Raw genomic sequence first — 21163 nt, 5'->3', positions numbered from 1 at the left:
GGACGCAGACAGTGCCTTTTTGGAATACAGGTACACGGAACACATACTATGAACTGAGTTGACACCTAAATACATATTGTCATATCACTGAGTGAATGGACTCATTATTATTCATCTTTATGTGGTCATGTTTGTTTGTCTATTTTCTTGAATTTGGATAATCTGGATACGGACATGAAACGGTATGTTGTTACATTTACTGAATAAAACTTTGCATATTTGTTGTGACAAAATACACTTGTTATGGCCTAATATGGGGGAATGATATTATATTGTGACCTTCCTTTTGGGATAAAATATGGGAATCGCTCGATCGATGATGTTAAACATTTACTTTTTGTTTGATATAATATGATAAACATTTAGTGCCTAGGAGCCCTGAAGACGGACACATGTCCGAAATGCATTGGCTAAGAAATTTGTTGGCACTATGAAATTAAGGAACGCCTATGCCTTATAAATAAAGTGGAAGACAAGAATCTTCACAATCTCACACAAACTGTGAATCTAATCTCTGTTTTGATGTGAACATTATTGAAGATATTCAGAAGTAAAGCAACTCCAATCAGGAGAGCTGGGAGCGAGCACACCTAGGATCAGATTAAGTTCTGATTCTTCTTTTTGTTTGGATCTTATAACCTTGTGCCAAGGCCTCAAGGTGTGCCCCAAAACACATGAAGAAACATTGAATCAAAACTCAAGTACACAAGCAGTGCCCACCCTTCCTATAGGATTTATAACTTATGAAGGCAACCATGTTTTTGAAATACTACAAAATAAAACCACATTTAATTTACTAATTCAGTTTGCCTATTTACGTTACTCACTCTTAAGGCACTATTATTAACTTGATGACGAAAACTCCAAAACGTGTGTTGCTACTACCACCAAGTGCGGCTAATAGCCTTACTTATAGACCTTCGGGGGGGGGGGGGTCTTTATCACTTGAGATTATGACCTTCCTGAATTTATGGCCGAGGCAAGGCTAGATTGAGGATTTCTTGCCATAGCGAAAACGCAAGGTAAAAAATATTACATTTTTGGCAATATCCTGAAGGCAAGACGCATTTGGTATTCGTGCTGAAGGCAAATAACATGTTTCATACACGATCTAAAAGACAATCTGAAAGCAATCACTCTAAGTGGTTTTGATCCAGTGTAATGGAAACCCCATCACTGTGTCCATTCACTCTTTCAACTCCTTTTAAGCACACACGCCTTCGCAAACTTTGCTCTGCGTCCCATGGCTATGTCTGTGTATTCAATGTTGTGCCTTGGTGAGATTTCATCACTCGTTTAAATCACTTCCTGTTTTTTGTCTTCTCCCCTAGGCTTTGGCTCATCTGCACTTGATTGATTTCATAGGAGAACAGACAGCACTATTAATAAAGGTACATTTATTGAGATGACTGTTTTGACTGAAAATAACTCATGTCGTTCCCTAAGTGCCAACTGGCTTGAGTGACCTGCTTTCAGAAATGAATGTTTAATACCTGATCCTTTTATTTCATACTTCAGTGTCACGATGACTGCTTATCTCATCTACAAGTGCATAGACATTCTGCATTCGTGATTTTGTTTGTGTGTGCATGTCTTGCTTCTTCTTATAACTTGTCTCTGCAATTGATTATTTCTCCAGCATGGGGTCTGGCATGGATTCACATGCTCATGAATATTCCCCGTCGTCAGGCTGGGAATCCTCGGTAAAGAAAAAACCAGTATCAGTTTCGTTTCTGATCTGTCTTTCGTAGTAACAACCAATCACTGGTCTCTGCGTCATACTGACCACAGCCAATGACTGCCCTCTACCTAAGCACCGCCTCTGGCAGCCATCTTCAGATTTTTACCGCACGTTCATGTGTTGGGATCCTCGTGCTATTGCTCTCGAGCGTTAGTTTTATTTTTTCACGTTTTTTTCTCAAAAACTTCGTTTTTTCGGTCAAAAGAGCCTCAAGCTCCACCGACTCACTATCCGATCAACGGGGACCCGTGTCGGATTCGTCTGCGCCCCTCAAGGGTGAAGATTCGTCGAGCTACGCTTTTGGAGGACTCCAGAAGTTTCTCAGGCCCGGTCATGGCCCAGGAGAAGGGAAGCTCGACGCCCGGAAAGCTGTTCAGGGTCTGCCCTGGATGCCAGCTGCAGAACGTCTTCAAGGAGGACGAACACTCCTTTTGTCTCTACTGCCTACATGAGGACAAGACGCACGTGGAGAAGGACTGTGCGTTTTGCGGCAACATGTCGGAGCGGACCATGAAGGACCGCCATCAACGTCTCGCCAACTGGCTAGAAGGGAAGAGCCCGTCCGGCGAGGAGAAGAAGAAGAAATCTGAGCGGTCTTCTAAGTCCTTTGAGGACGCCCCGGCGACGGGGGTCCAACATAAGGCCAAGCACCGCGAGTCCGCTGTCCGCTGGCACCGGGAGCGCCGAACGGTCGGGCTCTACGGTCGCCAGGCAGGGCGCACCCTCCCCGGCACCATCAACCACGAGCCAACGCTCTGGGTCGGGTAAGAGGAAGGCCGAGCACCCGGCGAAGCTCCTGGAGAGGCCCCGGTCGAGCTCGATGGCCCCATCGGAGGGGGAGCGAGGCGGTGTCCCCCCCCTCAAGGATAAGGCGGTGAGCGCACCTAAGGTGGTGAAAGCCTTAATCCATCCGGCCAAGCCCTCTATCGAAACTGTCGCGGCGGCCCTGGCTCAGCCTGTGCAGGCTACACCAGTGGTGGCGACCTCGGGGCTCAGAGTCTCCCTGCCACCTCGGAGGGAGTCATCTTTTGTGCCCATCGATAGGACCCCCGTGAAATCCCCCGTGGGGAAGAAAAAGGGGGGGCAGGGGGTCGTCGTAGATTCGGCCTCAACCTCGGAGGAGGAGCTGGTCGAAGTCTTAAGCCACGGCCTCGGCGTGGAAGAAGACCGACCCGTCGGGATGGATCCCGACGCAGGTGACGACGACATCGTCGAGGGTACCGACGGGGTCCCTGATCGCCCGTCGGATTCCCCTCTGCCAGCGCCGCGAGACAACTCGGCGGCCATTTTGTTGGCTATACAGTCCTTATGCTCAGAGATAAGGACGAGACTACCGTTGCCGACGGAACCTCTCCCGTCGGGGGACCCAGAACCGGGACCTTCTGGTGTTCCCCCTACCAAGAAAAGAAGGATCCACCCTCCGCCTCCTTTTCAGCCGTCGCGCCCCTTCCAGCCTCCTCCCCGTCCACCCGAGGGGATGATACAGGGACTGACACGGCAGCGACGGGTACGGACGACGAGGTATACGACGAGGATGTACCGTCGTCGCCTCCCACCAGGGCTTCTCCGCCCGACGAGATTGGATCGTTCCACTCCATGATCTCCAGGGCATCCGAGCTTTTTCAACTCTGCCCTGAGGAGAAGAAGAAGGAAGGTTTCCTTTATCAGCGGCGCAAGGCCAAGAGGAAGACGGTCCTCTCAGTGCCTCTATTGGACGACATTTGGGTACGAGAAGAAGTACCGGGTCCCGGACACGGCCCCCCTGTGCCTCCGGGCGCAGCCTACCCCGGACTCCGTCGTCTCCGCGGCGGCCAGGAAGAAAGCGGGGGGGGGGTGCGGCCTCCACATCGACTTCCCCACCGGACGGTGAGGGAAAGAAATTGGACGCTATGGGACGCAGAGTCATCTCGTCGGCAGCGACGACGATTAAAGCGGCCAACGCCTTGGCTATCGTGGCCCGCTACGACAGGGAGCTCTGGTACAAACTGGCTCCCCTGCTGGACTTCCTGCCGGACGACAAGAGGACAGAGGCCCTGGAGATCCTGCAGGAAGGTGAGGGGGCTTCGGACCACGCCATTACCGTTGCGACGGACATAGCCGACACTGGGTTCCGCCAGTTGGGCAACGGCGTTTGCCTTAGGCGGCGTGGATGGCTCAAGGCTACGGACTTCCGTCAAGACGTTCAGACCAGAGTCCTGGACATGCCCTTCGATGGGAACAACCTGTTTGGCAAAACAGTGGACGATTCCCTTCAGGCCATTAAAGCGGACACTGAGACGGCCCGGGCCCTGGGAGTTCTGCAGCAACGACGGACGCCCTTTCGGAGCAGCGGAGGCAAGGGCGCCTCCAAAGGTTCCGGCGGCGGTTTCTCCACCTACCGTCAAGCGGCCCGCTCGTCGTCTCAGGAGGCCTACAGAGGACGAGGCAAGTCTGGCGGACTCCGCCGTCGTCGCCAAGGAGGTCGAGGCGGCAAAGCCTCGTCCAAGCAGGATTGAACCGACCGTGGGGTCGGGCCCCCACCGAAGCACCCCGGTGGGAGGCCGGCTGGCGAGCTTCGTCAGCGTGTGGGAGTCCATCTCCACCGACCGTTGGGTGCTGGACGCCTTGGCCCGGGGCCACGCGCTCGAGTTTCAAAGAAGGTGTCCACGCGTCGCCCCCGTGGCCAGGAAAGAACTTCACGTCCCTCAACTTCTCCTGGAGGTAAAGGCGATGCTCAGGAAGGGCGCCATCGAACTCGTCCCAAAGAGACTTCGGGGCTCCGGAGTGTACTCGAGATACTTCCTCGTGAAGAAGAAGACGGGGGGATGGCGCCCCATCCTGGACCTGCGACGTCTGAACAAGTTCATCAAGGCGCAAAAGTTTCGGATGGTCACCCTCCAGCACGTCCTGGGTCAGCTGGAGGAAGGAGACTTCCTGTCGTCGTTGGATTTGGAGGATGCCTACTTCCATATTCCCATCCTAAAGGGGCACCGAAAATTCCTCAGGTTTGTGGTCCAAGGGCGTCATTACCAGTTCAAAGCCCTCCCCTTCGGTCTACGGTCGGCACCCAGGGTGTTCACCAAGTGCCTCGCACCGGTGGCGGCGCAGCTGCGCCGCGAGGGGATCCACGTCTACCCCTACCTGGACGACTGGCTCATCCGAGCCAAGACGAGGGAGCTCGCCGTGGTTCACACGGCAAGGACCGTCCAACTTCTCACGGACCTGGGATTCTCCGTGAACTACGCCAAATCCCACCTGGTACCCGCGCAAGACGCTCTGTTTCTGGGAGCGAGGCTCAACACAGTGTCCCTTCTGGCCTCCCCGTCGGAGGAGAGGACCAGGACCATCCTGGGCAAGGTGCAACGGATGTTGGTGGCCGACGCGGCCAAGGTGAGGTCCATCAAGTCCCTCCTCGGAATGATGTCTTCCTGCATCTACCTCATTCCCATGTGCAGGCTCCGGATGCGCCCGTTGCAGGAGTTCCTGGACGCGCGCTGGATCCAAACGACGGGCAGCTTCGAGGAAAGGATCACACTCGACGAGAGTTTCCGACGAGCGATCCGGTGGTGGGACACCCGCGCGCATCTGACGGCGGGCATGGACTTCCAGACCCCAGCCCACCAGGAGACAGTGACCACGGATGCCTCCCTGGAAGGGTGGGGAGCGCACACCGAAAATCTACACGCAAGGGGCCTTTGGCTCCCGATGGAGAAATCTTTACATATCAACGTCCTGGAGCTCCGTGCAGTGTTTTGGGCCCTCAGGTCCTTCCTTCCGTCCCTCAAGGGCAAGGTGGTGAGGATCTTCACCGACAACACCACCACCATGTTTTACATCAGAAAACAGGGCGGAACCAGGTCCCCAGCACTGTCCAAGGAGGCGCAGGACCTGTGGCATTGGGCAGTCGCCCAAGGGATGTTTCTGGTGCCGTTTCATCCGGCAAGGATAAAAAACACCATCGCCGACTCACTCAGCAGGGAGCTGCGCTCGTGCCACGAGTGGGAACTACGGCAGGATCTAGTGGATCGCCTCTTCCGACGGTGGGGCACTCCCCAGATCGACCTGTTCGCGACGGCGACGAACTCCAAGTGCCGGAGGTTCGCCAGCAGGTTTCCCCAGGCGAGGAGCATGGGCGATGCTTTCTCGTTCCCCTGGGAGGGCCTGTTCCTCTACGCGTTCCCTCCTTTGCCACTGCTAATCCGGCTCGTCAACCAGCTCAAGAGGTCACGGTGCAGGATGATCCTCGTCGCACCTGCGTGGCCGAGGCAGATATGGTTCCCGGACCTTCTGGATTTGTCAGCGTCCCCGCCAATCAAGCTGCCGGTGGACGCAGATCTGCTCTCCAGGGAAGGAGGCGCCATCCTCCACCAGGACCCGAAATCGCTGAACTTGCAGGCCTGGCTCCTGCAGCGCTAGAGTTTGGAGGATACGACATACCGGCCGACTGCAGAGAGGTTCTTGCAAAGGCCAGGGCGTCCTCGACTCTTAAATGCTACGGACACAAATGGAAGAGGTTCTCTGTCTGGTGCCACGCACAGAAGATTAACCCTCTACGGATTACGGCTCCCCAAGTTCTGCCGTACCTGCTGACGCTGGCCAAAGCTGGACTGGCACACGCGTCCATCAAGATTCATCTGGCTGCGATCTCCCGATACACCAGGACCACGGGACGGACGTCCTTGTGGTCTCATCGTCTGGTGAAAGAGTTCATGAAGGGACTGTTCAGATCGTTCCCGCCGGTGAAGGCTCCGGCCCCGGCGTGGGAGCTCAACGTGGTGCTGACCAAGCTCATGGGACCTCCGTTCGAGCCTCTGCACTCGGCCCCGTTGAAGTTTCTGTCGTGGAAGACAGCGTTTCTTGTGGCCATCACCTCCGCACGACGGGTGGGAGAGATCCAGGCCCTTTCCTGCAAGGCCCCGTACTTCACTTTTCACGACACGAGGGTGGTGCTCAGGACGCACCCCTCCTTCATGCCCAAGGTACCGTTGGACTTCCATCTCAACGAACCCTTGGTGTTGCCTGTATTCTTCCCGTCGCCTTCGTCGCCGGCTGAGAGGACTTTGCACTCGCTGGATGTGGCTAGAGCGCTGAAGTTCTACGTGGACCGCACGAAGTGTTTTCGGAAGACGTCACAACTCTTTGTGAACTTTGGACCTGTCAATCAGGGGAAGGCTCTCTCGAAGGCTTCCATTTCCAGATGGCTCTCCGGCTGTATCATGTACTGTCATCGGTTGGCAAACCGACCGCTGCCCGGCCGTCCGAGAGCCCATTCCACCAGAGCGATCGCAGCTACCACGGCGTTCCTTTCTGGTGTGCCCCTGCTGGACATATGCAGGGCTGCTACGTGGAGGTCGACGCACACCTTCACGAAGTTCTACTGCGTCGATCGGGATTCCAGGGAGGAGTCCAGGGTCGGCCAAGCAGTGCTGCGCAACCTGTTCGCCTGAGGTGAGCCTGGTGAGGAGGTAAGATGCTTAATGTTGAGTTTGATGCAATGCTTAATGTTGAGCCTTTGCCACCTCCCGTGGTTGTGCATGTGTGTACTGCTATGTATTCTTTATTCATGAGCATGTGAATCCATGCCAGACCCCATGCTGGAGAAGGAACAAGTTACTTACCTGTAACTGTTGTTCTCCAGCATGGGTCTGGCATGGATTCACATGCGAACCCTCCCGCCTACCCCTCTGCGGCTCTTCACTTGGTCATACTGCCACTTCACGTGCTTCCAAATCTGAAGATGGCTGCCAGAGGCGGTGCTTAGGTAGAGGGCAGTCATTGGCTGTGGTCAGTATGACGCAGAGACCAGTGATTGGTTGTTACTACGAAAGACAGATCAGAAACGAAACTGATACTGGTTTTTTCTTTACCGAGGATTCCCAGCCTGACGACGGGGAATATTCATGAGCATGTGAATCCATGCCAGACCCATGCTGGAGAACAACAGTTACAGGTAAGTAACTTGTTCCTTATGCGCTACTGCTGAGGAGTATATAAGGGGAGCCATGCTTCCGATAAAGGTGACACCATATGGACTCTATAAAACACATCTACTTGACTCTATGATTGTAAGAAGAAAGCTCCGTTCACTTATCGTGGGAGACCCTACAAGGAGGAAGGGGACAGAAAACATAAACCTGTCCACCAGTAGATTATAGGTCAAAGAACTCAGTCCTGGGATTTATGTAGGACTTTGGGGTGTCTCCTGTACGGGGACACCAACAGAACTCCATACTTGGCTATTTCGAAAATAAACATTCATAAACTAAACCACATATCGATAAATAAGGGGAAACTCAACCTTAAATGCCTCTTATGGAAGACTTGACCACAATAATGTTGCCAGTTGACTGACTTAAGCCTCTACATTGCTCTCCCTAAAGAAAATCACTTTTAATTTCAACACGTCGCTGTAGGATTGCAACGTCCATGCATTTCAGCTGGGGTGTGCAAGCTGCACTACAGCCAATCGGGCCCAATTCGGCAGCGATGTTTCCACATGGCATGAAAGAGTCCTTCATGGTCACTTTTAGACTCCTTATTCACGGACTGGTGTGGTACTGCATCTCACAACAGAGTATGTGCATTTCTGTCTGCAGTGACGCGTCCCACGACTATCAAGATGCCCAATCGAACTGCAAACAACTATTTTTATTAAAACACATCGATTTATGGAAATGCACACGAACAGTAGAGCCCAAGCTGTGTGTAAACAAAAACACGTGGGAGATTAGTAGCTTCAAGATGTTATGGTGGGACTTTGCCAGTGGCCAGAGAAGGGCAAAGGGAGATCTATTTGTTTTACCACTTTAATTTATTTTAGTCAAAAAGGGGATGGGGTGGCAACATATACCTGATAATGTGCACTTGGGGGTTTTATGGGTGGTTGGGTTGATGGGAACGGTCAGTGAAAGGGATGATAATTTGGCACTGTTATGCCTTGATCCTTAGCAGAGAGATGGTGCGGAGTGGGGAATTATTTTTGGGGTCTCGGTTTCTGTTTCTGCTTGTTTCTTGTAGGACCTCCCTGCTTCATATTTCTGGTAGGTTTCCTTTGCCACAGTCAAAGATTGTACAATTTATAATCGCCAGTAAGTTACTTGATGCATACTCTGCGGAGAGATCTTGTAGTCAGGGTATTCCTTCAGAAGCCTTGTTTTTTTTCTCTTTTTTTAAGGTTTTTGCCAATCTAAAGTTTTGTTGTATAGTGCCTCAGGTGGTTTATTCCTTATTTTTTGGTTATTCTGTTCTCCGGTTTCTTTAATCTTTCACTTCGGATAGTGTCTTATAGAAGTTTTCCTTATTGCAGTGAGATGTAAGAGCCGTCATTTTTTGTTCCAGGGTTCTGTCTGTGTTAACATTTGAGAGCTGGGCTTTAGGAGCGTGGGTTTGGCATAAATGAGGCTTTTCGTTTCGCTGGTTGGATTTGGGTTCCGAGAGGTAACTTATTTTTTTGCCTTCTCTTGTGTGCCAGTTATAATGCCAAAATGGTCTTCAAGGAATATTTGGATGCCTTTTACTTTGGGGGATGGGTTCCTTGCCTTGCACACGTTTTCTCCCACATTGTGTTTTTTTCCGGATTACTCCTATGCCTTTAAATTCTTTATTTCATGGTGGGGCTTGCGTTTGCATTCCCAGGCCTACAGAGATCTTTGTTCTTTCAGTCGCATTGATTCATCTGTGCCAGAGTCCTTTGCCCAGGTCGGTGGCTGTAGTGGATCCCAAATTCCAGGATTCGGCAATAACGTCAGAGGATCATCAATGCCATGAGGGTACAGGGGTACTTTACAAATCCTGTCAGTATGATATATGGCATTTATAACGCGCCTATACATAACTGTTTCAAGGCGCGACGAGGCAAGGAAGGGGGAACATAGGAGAGAAAAACAGGGATCCAACTAGGCCAGGTGTCATTCAGATCGCGCAAGTGGATGGAGAGGGGGGAAGGGGAAAGTGTAAGGGAGAGGAGGAGGGGAGAGTGCAGTACATGGGATAATAGAGTAATAACAAAAGTAAGTATGGCCAGCTGGTGGCAAGTACAAGGATAAGCGCAGTCATCCAGTGTCAGTGCTGGTAGAGGGACTGTAGGGGTACAGCAACAGTCACGAGTGCGGGGGTTGCCAGGAAGGCAGTGCGGGTGTGCGACTGGCGGTGGAGGGGACCTGGGACCAAGATCAGAGGGTGGCGAGGTCACCAATGCAGTTTCAGCCAGAGGTTCAGCAGGAGAGAGGAGGAGAAAAAGCAGAAGCAAAGAGAAAGGTTTTGAGGTGCTTCCGGAACCGGAGATGGTTCTCCTCAAGTTTCAGTGAGTCAGGAAGGCTGTTCCAGAGGGAGGCCCCAGCCGAAGAGAGAAATCTACCACCAACTCGTTACTTGGAAAAGCGACTGACCCTGAGGGAGTTGGAGGCGGATGATCGAAGAGCTCGAGAAGGAAGATATTTAGGAAGAGAGAGTTGAAGGTATTGAGGCCCCAGGCCCCAGAAAGCCTTGTAGACAATGCAGAGGGTTTTGAACTTAATCCTCACAGCCACTGGGAGCCAGCACAGGGATTTCAGTCCTGGAGAGAGATGATCCCTGGGCTTGAGGCCAAGGACAAGTCTCACAGTCCTGTTCTGAATAAGTTGCAGAGGGCCGAGAGTAGAGGCAGGCAGATTCAGAACCAGACACTGGAGAAAGTGAGCTTCTGTGGGAAGGAGAGGAAAGGAAGAATACCTCTGAGGAGGTGGAGCTGGTAGTGTGACTTCTTAGAGACGTCAGAGATGTGAGGAAAGAAGGAGAGTGTGGAGTCGAAGATGACCTCGAGGTTTTTAGCCTCATAGATGAGCACAGGAAGAGGGCCACGAGAGGCCAGCCAGAGAGTGACAGGAAAGGAGGGAGCAGGTGTGCTGATGAGGAGAATCTCAGTCTTACTGGCATTAAGGCAGATATCATTGCCTTGCACAGTAGCCTAACATAACATAGGTGTGGCTTTTTTGATTGCTTCCCACCCTCACACAATGGGGGGATTTTTGTGAAATATATCAATCTTCTCTAGCAGAGGTTGTAGTCTGCTTTTGCTCCACTCAAATATTTGAGCAATGTGGGAATTCATACTTATCCCGATGTTCATGATTGGTGGTTCCTTCCTGATTTCCATTTGGGTGTCATTTTTTTCGATTTGTTATTTAAGAAGCATCCACAGTGGCCTTCACCGTTTCCTCCATTGATTTCTGTTTTTCTAGAGGTTCTGCTAGGTGGGGAAGGAAAGGTCTCAACAGGATGGGCCAGATGGACATAAGGTCCTGCTCTCTCCATGATCTCCCTTGCCTCCCCGCCTTCCTCAAAATGGAAAACTGCAACAGAGATTAGCTACCAGCATTCCCGGAAAGTAAGAACATGTTGGCTGAGCTGCAATTCAGTGGAGTGCATTAGACTCAACTTTGAATCACTCATAGTAGTGATCCTTGCGTTTCTCTACAGAAAGTCTTGAATCCAATAATGATCAATGTCCTAAATGTTTCCAGGCTCAGGACTGTTATAACAGAACAGACTGTTCCGTTTTCCATCTCTTCTCTCCAACCATCAAGTGCGTGTGCAGTTGCATATTCCCTAGGTACAGCCACTATGCAGCATCCTATGTATACATCCCTGCTGAATAATTCTCGCAGTATCTTCTGCTGATCATGTTACTAGAGACGGATTTACATCTAGTCGCTGTGCTCCAGTTTTGGGCGGCAGACACAGTGTACCTATGGCACAGAAAACTAGTCACCTTGACCAGTTGGGCCCTTCTCAAGCACTAAAGGTCCAGAATGTTGAAGGAATTCTGGGATGGGTAGTGGAGAGTTACTGACTCTGTTAAAGTTGTGATCCTACCGGAAGTGGGACAGTAAACATTAAATAAAAGGCAGAAGTGTCCCAGGATCATACAACCACCCATTCCCAGCGACCTTACCTCATTGGATGGCGACCTTGAAGATCATAAAGAAACAGGAACTGTAATCAGACATGACAGTAGCACCGCTTACATTGGGTGCAAAGGCGCTTAAAAAGAAAAGCACACCTAGACGAATTTTGTAAAAAAGCAAAACTGCATGAACTTTAAAGAGCATGTTTGGCATAATGAAAGTATTAAAAATGGCAAATGTGAGAAGTGTACAAGTTTTTCTTTCACTTCAAAATGTATATGCAAAAAACGTATCCGTCTTGGAGATCCTAAACTCAAACTCATCAGGGCAAGGAGTACTATTTTCAGGTGGAGGCTGTGTGATTTCCAGATGTCATTGATCCCACATGGGAGTCTCAGATTGGCAGGTGCTAGAGTATTTTTGTTTTTACAAGAGTCAAAGCCCTGGTATATCCTTGCCTTGTGGTGTGATGGTCGTCTGTGAAAGGGCCCCATTGCAAAGTAGAATAGGTCTGCAATCCTTCGGAGATGAAGCAATCACCAAAAGCACACTCCCATGCATATCGGGGATGCTGGTCTGTGTGACGTACCGATAAAGGCTCTGGCATGTGTGCATCCTTCAGACTGTCTCATGCTGAGCACGCGCAATGAAGCGCTGCTTCTACGCTAGGAGCACATTCATTTCGAGTCCAGTGGTGTTACCCACCTGAAGCTCATCCAGAGTTGCATCTCAACATTCAGTGTTCCACCCACGTGACCAGGCCTTTCAACCGTGCCTTCATTTCCACATTTATTCTGGATTTAAAGTGCTGCCCTAATTGTTGAATGTTACTCCTCCTATAACAAGGCCATACATTACCTTCACACTGAGCCAATTTGATCCCCATTGCCTGTGTTCAGCATTGCCGCATTGTATTGAAATGTGGAACAAACAAGTATTGCGTTTTTTTCGTTCAGTTGTTGGTCTCTTGGAGGGTTTTAAACCATCTTGATTCATGGTTGCCCCTCCGAAAAGTGCTTCTTGAGAAGGGTTTGGTGCTGCTGCACGCAGACTGCCCTGAACCAGGTGGCGTTTTCGCAGTAGCTTCAACACTGATACTATGTAAACACTCATTGTATACCCATGATTTATCCTGTGAATTTATCAGTGTTTCTTGTTGCAGTTCCTTTTTAAATAATCCTGTTTTCTTATCTAGTTGACCTCCTCCGGTGGCTATTCCTAAATTCTAGAATCACTTTACTGATGACATCTTCTGCACCTTTCTGTAGAAATATCTTGTCTAGTTAAACCAGCAGAGTTTTTCTTTAAGGAAGTCACTGTGGCTAGGGTAGAGCAGACCAAAGCCTGTAAGTAGCCAATAACTTGGCCATGGGACTTGCCTTCAATGTGGATTGTGTTGTAAATGACACACACCTTGGAATGTTATTGGGAAATCAGTAGCTCAGACTGGTGGAATTCTAAGCACATATAGAGACCTATGGGGATCTCTCTGAAGTTGATCAACTCTGGACATTTATACCAAACTTGTGACGGCCAATTATATTGACTGCCATACTGTTACTCCCAATCCTATGCTCCCCCACCCTGCTGGATAATATGGGCAAATATTGGACCCATCCTTAAAATTCTTGCCTTTGCATCAAAGGGGCAGATACTCTCTCTGACTTGGGAGCTAGCTGGACCACCCACTGTGTAAGCTGCAGTGGTTGTGGTATTGAAGAGATCAATCAAATAAGACCAGGCTTTCTCTATGGGTAATCAGAAATCTAAAATAACTCTGCACTGCTTGCACAAAAGAATGTTTCCTGACAATCTGACGGGAAGGCATAAACTTGCTTGGCGGCGTGTTGTTGACGATAGACATGCTAGCCTAACAAAAGTTTCCCAAAGGTTTCAACTTGCTTGCAAAATTGTTTAAAGTCCAATTAAAGTGAGTTGCATGCAAGTTAAGTCCATTCGCTTTAGAACATTACCATGCACTCATGGCTCTGTACTGTCTCTTGACCAAATGTTCCATTTCTAAACCTCCCCTATCTGTTATTTGCATATGGCTGGACTTGGAAATATGAGTAGTTTATTAAATAATTATTTCACACAAGTGCGAGGTAATGGATTTCTTATACTTCGATCTGTCCTGCCAAAGGGGAAGATCACACTTCATTTCCAGGTCCAGGATGTTTGTTCTTTTCTAAGACCTTGAACACGCGGTCATTATTGAACCCTCTCTGCATCAGACGTCCCTGTGGTTGTTCCTGTTATGAAATCCACGAACTAGCCTTTTTGTCCTTTATGAAATCCCACTTTTTTCTTCCCTTAGATATAGTCAATTCATTTCTATATACAATGTGTGCCCTCTGTATGTTCGAAAATTGGGCAGGTGACCTGAATCTTTTGTGTTAAAAAAACATAGGTCAATGTGTTGATTTTTTCTCTATCTTCCCGTCTCAAATAAATTGCTTTGCACTGAGTGTGCATGGTGTGCCGGATACAACAGCAAAGTAGCCACCCGACAGGCAACTGATGCCTTCTGTGGTGACACTTTAATTCGACATGCAACTATTTGAGTGTTTTTTACAGATCAGGGCAACCCCACTTACATGGCCTTCAAGTACGACAACCACACACCCTCTCAGTATTTATTTTTATTAAAACTGTACAAATCGGTAATATCTCCATGCTCCAAAATTCAGAGGAGTTGCACTTGAAATATGGCAAATATAAGATCACAATAAAATACACACCAACAAAATGTATTCTGCCCAACCTCTTTTCTTTGTAATGATGAAAATAAACCTTGCAGAATTTAATTGAACTCATTTATTCAAATCAAACATCCACCTTCACATGAACATGGGGGTCTTTGTTCAGAATGAAGTATTATTTAAGTATGTTCACTTTAATAAAATGCAATAGTATAATTCAAATAAGTAGGAACTTTAAAGTTGTGGTAGAGAACATGTCATGTTAGTTTTGGAATGCCACAAAATCGTGTGTTTGGTAAAAGCCAAAATAGGAAAGAATCTGAAAATAAAGTATTGGACTGATCTGGTGACTTATGGTCCACAGCTTTATTTCTGTGACACTTTAAAGTGCAGAGCAATTTAAATGGTTAGCTTTAAAATGACACATGATTTCTCTGAAGGAAATGGAAGTGAACATTTGACTCAATCCACCAGGTTCTTGGATACCATCCCTTCAACACAGTCCCCGCAGTTTGTTCATACATCACGCATGGACAAGACTGACGCTTTTACAGGGCAGCAGATCTAGTTACTAGACTGTTAATATGTGACATCCGCTGTACCCTTGGAGTTCCCAGATTCGCTAGATTCTTTGCTTCTGAGACGTCTTGGAAATACATGTGCTTTCTAAAATATCCTGTACAATGCATTTTGGATTTTATAAGGATGGAACTTTTAAATATTCTGTAAGAGCATCAGGTTACTTATATTTATATTTCTTTAGTTCAGGGTTCTACGCTGACTGGCCAGACTGGTTTACTCCCGTGGGTAAATCTCTCCGCTGGCCTGGAATATAGTCTTTGCAATCTGCTGGAAACCGTGAACCAAATCCGCCTGTAGGCACTATGGCACTGCTCTTATACCAATCGGGGTCCAGGCTTTCATAAATGGCGTCTGCTTCCCGTTCCAAAACATGTTTTCTCTTTCCTGTTAGTATCTGTATTCCTGTCTCCATACATGGGTGCCGGTTTAACTCCCAAATGATCTTGGTGTATGTATAGACCCTTTATCACTCTACATTCTAAGGTGAAGTGATGCATAACCTATTAATTGTTTATTTGTTGTGATCGGTTAGTTACCTAGTAGGATTTGAACTACGTTCACCTCCCACAGTTTAAATTGCCTAATTCCATAGTCCTCTTCACTATAGGTCAGTTTTATGTTGAGATATAAAACGCATGCTTTCTCTTAATTTTCATCCTATTCTTCTTCCCCTTTGTATGGTGACATCTAGAGTACACTTTGGCTGAAATACCTTAACTTGCAGTGGAGGTGGTCTTTAGCCTATCCACACAAAATATCAATCTATTTAATGTTTGTTTATTGAATTTCTAATGCGCACCAGATCCGGAGGTAACAGGGTGCAGCAAAGGAGATGCATGGCTTACAAGGTTACATAATGACAACCAATATAAATTGACAAGTGAAATACAATTTAGGTAGGGCTCAGAATATACAGGTAGTAGATTTAAAAAAAAAGTTAGTTACATCATAATGTACAGTAATATACAATAGTTTACAATATTGGGTGGTGAAGTGTGCTAATGTGCAGTAGTTTCAGTTTGGACTAGTCTTCAGTCAGATTGAGGTGGGTGATGAGGTTCTTTCTAAAATGTGGGTAGGGTTGATCAGCTCTCAGTTCGTGTTGCAAGGAGTTCCAGAGTTTGGTGGCCTTCACAGCGAAGCTATTGCCGCCAATCTTGGAAGATTGGAATCTTGGTACCACCAGGCAGTTTGTATTGACAACTCTGGTAGGCCTGCCGGTAGTTATTCTTGACAATTTGTCAATTAGGTATCTGGTGGCAGCATTGTGTAATGGTTTGTGTGTCAGGGAGGTGATTCTTTAATTGTATTTTCTGTTAAGTCACTTTTTTTGTAATTTGTCTTTATGTGACCACACTAGGTAAAGGATGGAAGGGGCAGAAAAGAGCAGTCTCACTCATGAAAACTTTATGGAGATAACTCTTCGCGGCCTCTTACCTCACTCAGATCTTTAGAGTACATCGGATTGTATATCTTTATTATAATTGACATTTCCGAAAGTTTCACGTTTCACTTGATCGTGCATAAGAGTAGATATGTATTTTTCTTTCCTAAGGTTGTGTCTTTTATTCTCACATAGGCAGTTCCCGATGATCGGCGGCTGGCAATTGCTATCATTCTGGTTGTCTGGGTCTCGGCGCTGGCATCTTCCTTAATTGACAACATTCCGTTCACTGCTACGATGGTAAGTCCCAGAGCACTGCATGGGAATATACATTTTGAAAATACCATCCTTTGAAATGTGACATTCTGCAAAGATGGTTGCTTAGCAACCGTGTCTGCAGGTAAATCAGTTTTATTCGTGAACACTCTGCATTGAAAAATACCTAAGTATTACAAAAGATGTCTAACCTGTAGCCAGCAGCTCATGCAATGAGAAATACTGCAAGGATTTTTTTAAAATATATATTTAAAGAAAGTATATGAAATCTAGTAAAACAGATAATTTTCAGGAGGATAAATCATAACAATCAAGGCTGTTGTATTGCCTTCTGGTATTGTTTTCAGATATGAAGAACACACACTAAAATAACAAAAGAGAAACCTCGTCTAGCATTGAGGGTTTCATTTATTAATACACCTCTGCAGGTAGTCGCTTCCTTGAGTGTCCTGCAATTAACATTGGTATGATTATAACATTGGATATCAAAAGGTTTCCCTGGTGTGATGTTGGAAATCTCTACATACAATCTGGTAAATCATGTTCTTATTAGTTACTATGACGTTAGAAGTCAACATAAATAAAGTAAATCACTGCCCACGTGTATTGACTTACTACAGTTTAATTATGAATGCCATAGAGTCCGCTGCTAGCACCTATTGTCTTTGATTGTGAGGGCTGGTGCTCGACTGAGGTATGATGTTTTTTGCATGAGGAGCTCTGTTCAGAGAAGTGGGGTGTATGACATTTTGGTAAAAGGAAAGATTGGGCGCACAGTTTGATGGAGGAAGGGGGAATGCTGTGGTAGGTACAGACCCAGAATAGAGTTGTATAAGGGTCGGACAATTAAAGAAACACATTTCAGAAAGAGAAAAGGGAGGGTGTATGCATGTGGCTCCATAGGGAGGAGGAGCCTGGGGAGGCTATGGCCCCGGGGCTTCTGGTTGTGCCCCGGAGAGAATATCAGGGGCTACAACCAAAAGGCTAGCTAGCCCCCGAGTCCTGATATTAGTGTAGCCCCAGATCTTTTCCAGACCTAGCAGCACCCCTGGTGTTGAGTGGCTAAATGGCTTGTGCTGATGGCCATGTATGAATGCTTGTAGAATGTTGGTGCAAGTCAGAGTGGACTCCCGGAAGAATATTGATGAATGCTCAGTGTGTGAATGGGTCAGTTGGGCACCTGAGCTGGAGCGCATTAGGATGGTCGGTGCGGGCGGTCTCCTGTAATATATTTAATAGTAACTGGAATCTTAATGTAACAGAACATAAGTATAATAAATCTACTTGGATTTTTCTAATCCGAATCAAGAGGGTCACAGTTGGTGAGTCTGCAGTCTTAAACCTACTTTCAAATTACAACAGGGGGGGAAAAGAGATAAAATGCAGAAAATGTGGAATCAATAAGAAAGAACATTGAGAGAAAAAAGTAGGGGCAGCTCATCCACAATGGGGGAATAGGGTGCCACCCATCACCCATTATACAAGTGCCAAACAAAACAAGCCTATTGAAAAAACTGGGCATTCCCTCGCCTGCAGCTTGTGGCAATGGAGCAGTCTTGGGTCAGCTGTGTTGTGTGTAAACAAGGTTTCCTCTTAGGTGACGTAACCCAGCTGTGCATGGCCAATGAGCCATGAAAGGCCAGGTGTTTTGCTCACCCATGATGGCTGAGGTACTGCACCCTGAAAATGCCCAAGGAGGAGAATTCTCCTGTGCCTCTCAAAAGGTTCAGAGGGCACGGGGCAACCAGTCCAAACAGCTTCTCATTGTACACCAGGAATTAGAGAGAAGTGTTTGACACCTCCCCTTACTTCCTGCCTGAAGAGTGTCCAGGGTGGGCTTTCGGAGGAGCAGTGGAGTGTGCGGGATTCTGGAACAGAGCCACCGACCAGGTAACCATGTTAATCTTTAAAAATAAGACGGCTTCTACATGAAGAACATCAAATGATGCCAGTAGGTGTTCTTCATGGACTTCATCTAGACTATGGAAGAGTCACATAAAGGAAGATGGCTGGTTTTGCTACCCTGCTTGGTCCAATGTCATCTGCAGATTCACATTGCTTCTGCTTGTTAAATGAACCAAGTCAAAATGTTCGCATGAAAAAAAGCTTTTAGAAATCTTAGCACAGTAGTCTACAAATTTGCAGTCTGCAATCTTTTATTATGAACTGTGTGTGTGTATGGATGGATAGTGTTTGGCTAACAAATTCATTTATGTTGCTTATTGAGTGCTCTCAGGAAGGCAGGAGGGAATGGGCTAGTGTCAGTTATAGCAGGAAGGAAAGCCACAAAGGGGAGTTCACAATGGCATGTGGAAAGTTTAAAACAGTCTAATGAACTGGTGCAATAGGGTTCAGCGTTAGCGTAGGGAGATAATCATGTCAAGAGTGCTTCCATACGTATGTCGGAAATCTTCCTCTCACACTGCCACAGTTCCACTGTAAGTGTAGCACACTGGACCGCACTGCAACACTCACCACACTCCCGCAGCTGTATCCTAATTGCTGCAATAGACCTCACTTCTCAATTAGCAGCGTAAATGAATTGTCTGAATGCGTAATGCTCATTTGCGACTCCTCACTCCTCACTCCTCTAATTTGAATACAAGAAAAAGGTCATTCCATCCCAACCAGGCACATATTATTCTTAATACTAACCTTTTGTTCTGTATAAATACCTCTGCTATTTTACTTGCCCATATTATTCACTGTTCTGCTTCATTGTGTAATGCATTGTCAGAGCATCAAGGACATACCAATGGTACCATCGCTACCTGGCACTGGTATGTCTATGATGTAGTATGTGCCACCTCATTGGAATTACCACTTGCGGTAAACCTGACGATACTTTATGGAATTATATGGATTCCAAAAATCGAGGTTAACTGCCTTACCACCAGTGGCAGAGCCAGCCTCGACATTTTGGGAGGGCTGGATGGCATTTTTGAAAGCTGGCAGTAAGAAGGGCTGTTAAACCCATTGCGCTATTGAGAGCATCCAGGAGGCTGAGTAGATATTACGCCTTTCTTTGGCCCAATAGATCCATTTTTTACCCCAAATCACTAACGGTGTAGCCAGCATTGTGTAACAGGTGGGGACTGCAGCTAGTGTTGTGCGGTCCACGCTGTGAAGAGCCCACAGAAGGAAGGAGGTGGGTTCTGCCTCCACCCAAATGCGCAGAAGTGACCGAGCGTAGTGAGAGAGGGCACACCAATCAAAGGAGTTCCAGGGGGTTCTCCCCCTGAGTATTTTAGAAATAAATTGTGCATTTTACAGTGCACTTTCTGTGCTACATTAGGTAACAACCAACACAGTTTTCACTCGTTTTTTAAGGTAAGACATGAAAGAGGTCCATTAGATGCCAAGTCACGAAGAATGCACAGGAGCATTTTCCAAGGCATTTTTGCAATGCCTTTGCCCCCTATATGCCAGTACTCTTCCAGTGTAATAAAAAATACTTTTTTATATTGATTTTGCCCATACATGTCCATTTTGGTGCACCAATATCTGCTAGTATTTCCACATAAGAACATGTGTTCCCCTTAATGGCAAAAATGATTCTATAACAAAACATGTTCATGTTAGCTCTGCCAGTATATGCCAGTATCCCCACATGAGAACATCTCCTGTTGGCTTTGCCATAATGGCAGTAAAGAAAAATCCATGGCACAGTAATAAAACATGTCCTTGCTGGCTAGCCGGTGAAACAGCTCAGCGGGTGGAGAGCTTGCTGTTGTGATCGAAGTGTGATCTGCAGCTCACAGGTTCAATTCCTAGGAAGACCAACTCAGCCTTTCATCCTGCCGAGGTTAATAAATGAGTGCCAAATTAAGTTCAATAACAATTGCATGCTTTTATGTTTTCTGTACATCACTTTGGCGAAAGCACTATATAAATATCATATCATTATACAAATTCCCCCATATAAGAACACACACGTTGTATTTACCCCCCTAACGCCAATAAAAATGTCATGCTCCCCCATGTAAGGACACTTAAGTTGTCATTTGTCTTTGATTTTAGCACCAGTAAATAAAATGCCATGCCACAGTAAGGAAACAGCTTTGCTCCTAATACGAGCGCAACATTTCCAGCCAGCTCCATTGTTGTAGCCCCGCTCCAACCCCTCCGTCACATAATAACACTGAAGTTGCCTTTGCTTTGCCCACAAAACATCAGTAAAACATGCCATGCTGCTGTGAAAAAATGTTCATGCTCCAATGCTTCTCTGCAGGCTCCATACACATATACACACAGATTCACATATATACAGATTGTAAGGAAGGCATGGTATCAAAGTAAGACCGACCTGAGTGACCACAGTTCCAACGGTGTTTATTGAACCTTATTCCAGGGTGTGATAAACGCCTATCTAAGCCTAAATCTAAGATGGGAGCAAGCTACGACCATCAAATAATAATACAGTCCTAGTGGAGTCTTGTCAAAATAAAAGGGCCTATACTAAAAAAAAACGATTGCCAATCCTTACCACTAATTTACAAATAGTGTGGGGAAATGTTCATGAAAAATAAAAAAAAGTGTTCACAAAATGATAAGTCAGAATGTTCAGGTTGTTGGCCTCCCTTCCCTACGTTTTCAAAATGGGACAATGTGATTC

General features: G+C 47.1%; 1 protein-coding gene across 2 annotated transcripts in view; it reads left to right on the top strand.

The window, feature by feature from the left end:
* OCA2 (OCA2 melanosomal transmembrane protein) overlaps window positions 1-21163 on the top strand; it is a 1377074-nt gene that overhangs the window by 1059939 nt on the left and 295972 nt on the right. For both annotated transcript variants that reach the window (XM_069636602.1, XM_069636601.1), the window contains 2 exons: window positions 1332-1391; window positions 16468-16572. In XM_069636602.1, the coding sequence (XP_069492703.1) occupies window positions 1332-1391; window positions 16468-16572 (165 nt within the window). The remainder of the gene's footprint in view (window positions 1-1331; window positions 1392-16467; window positions 16573-21163) is intronic.

This window comes from Ambystoma mexicanum, chromosome 7p, assembly GCF_040938575.1.
Source record: "Ambystoma mexicanum isolate Mex_15411 chromosome 7p, UKY_AmexF1_1, whole genome shotgun sequence".
Lineage (NCBI taxonomy): Eukaryota > Metazoa > Chordata > Amphibia > Caudata > Ambystomatidae > Ambystoma > Ambystoma mexicanum.
The sequence above is the reverse complement of the archived record's forward strand: the minus strand, read 5'-3'. Positions and strand labels throughout refer to the sequence as shown.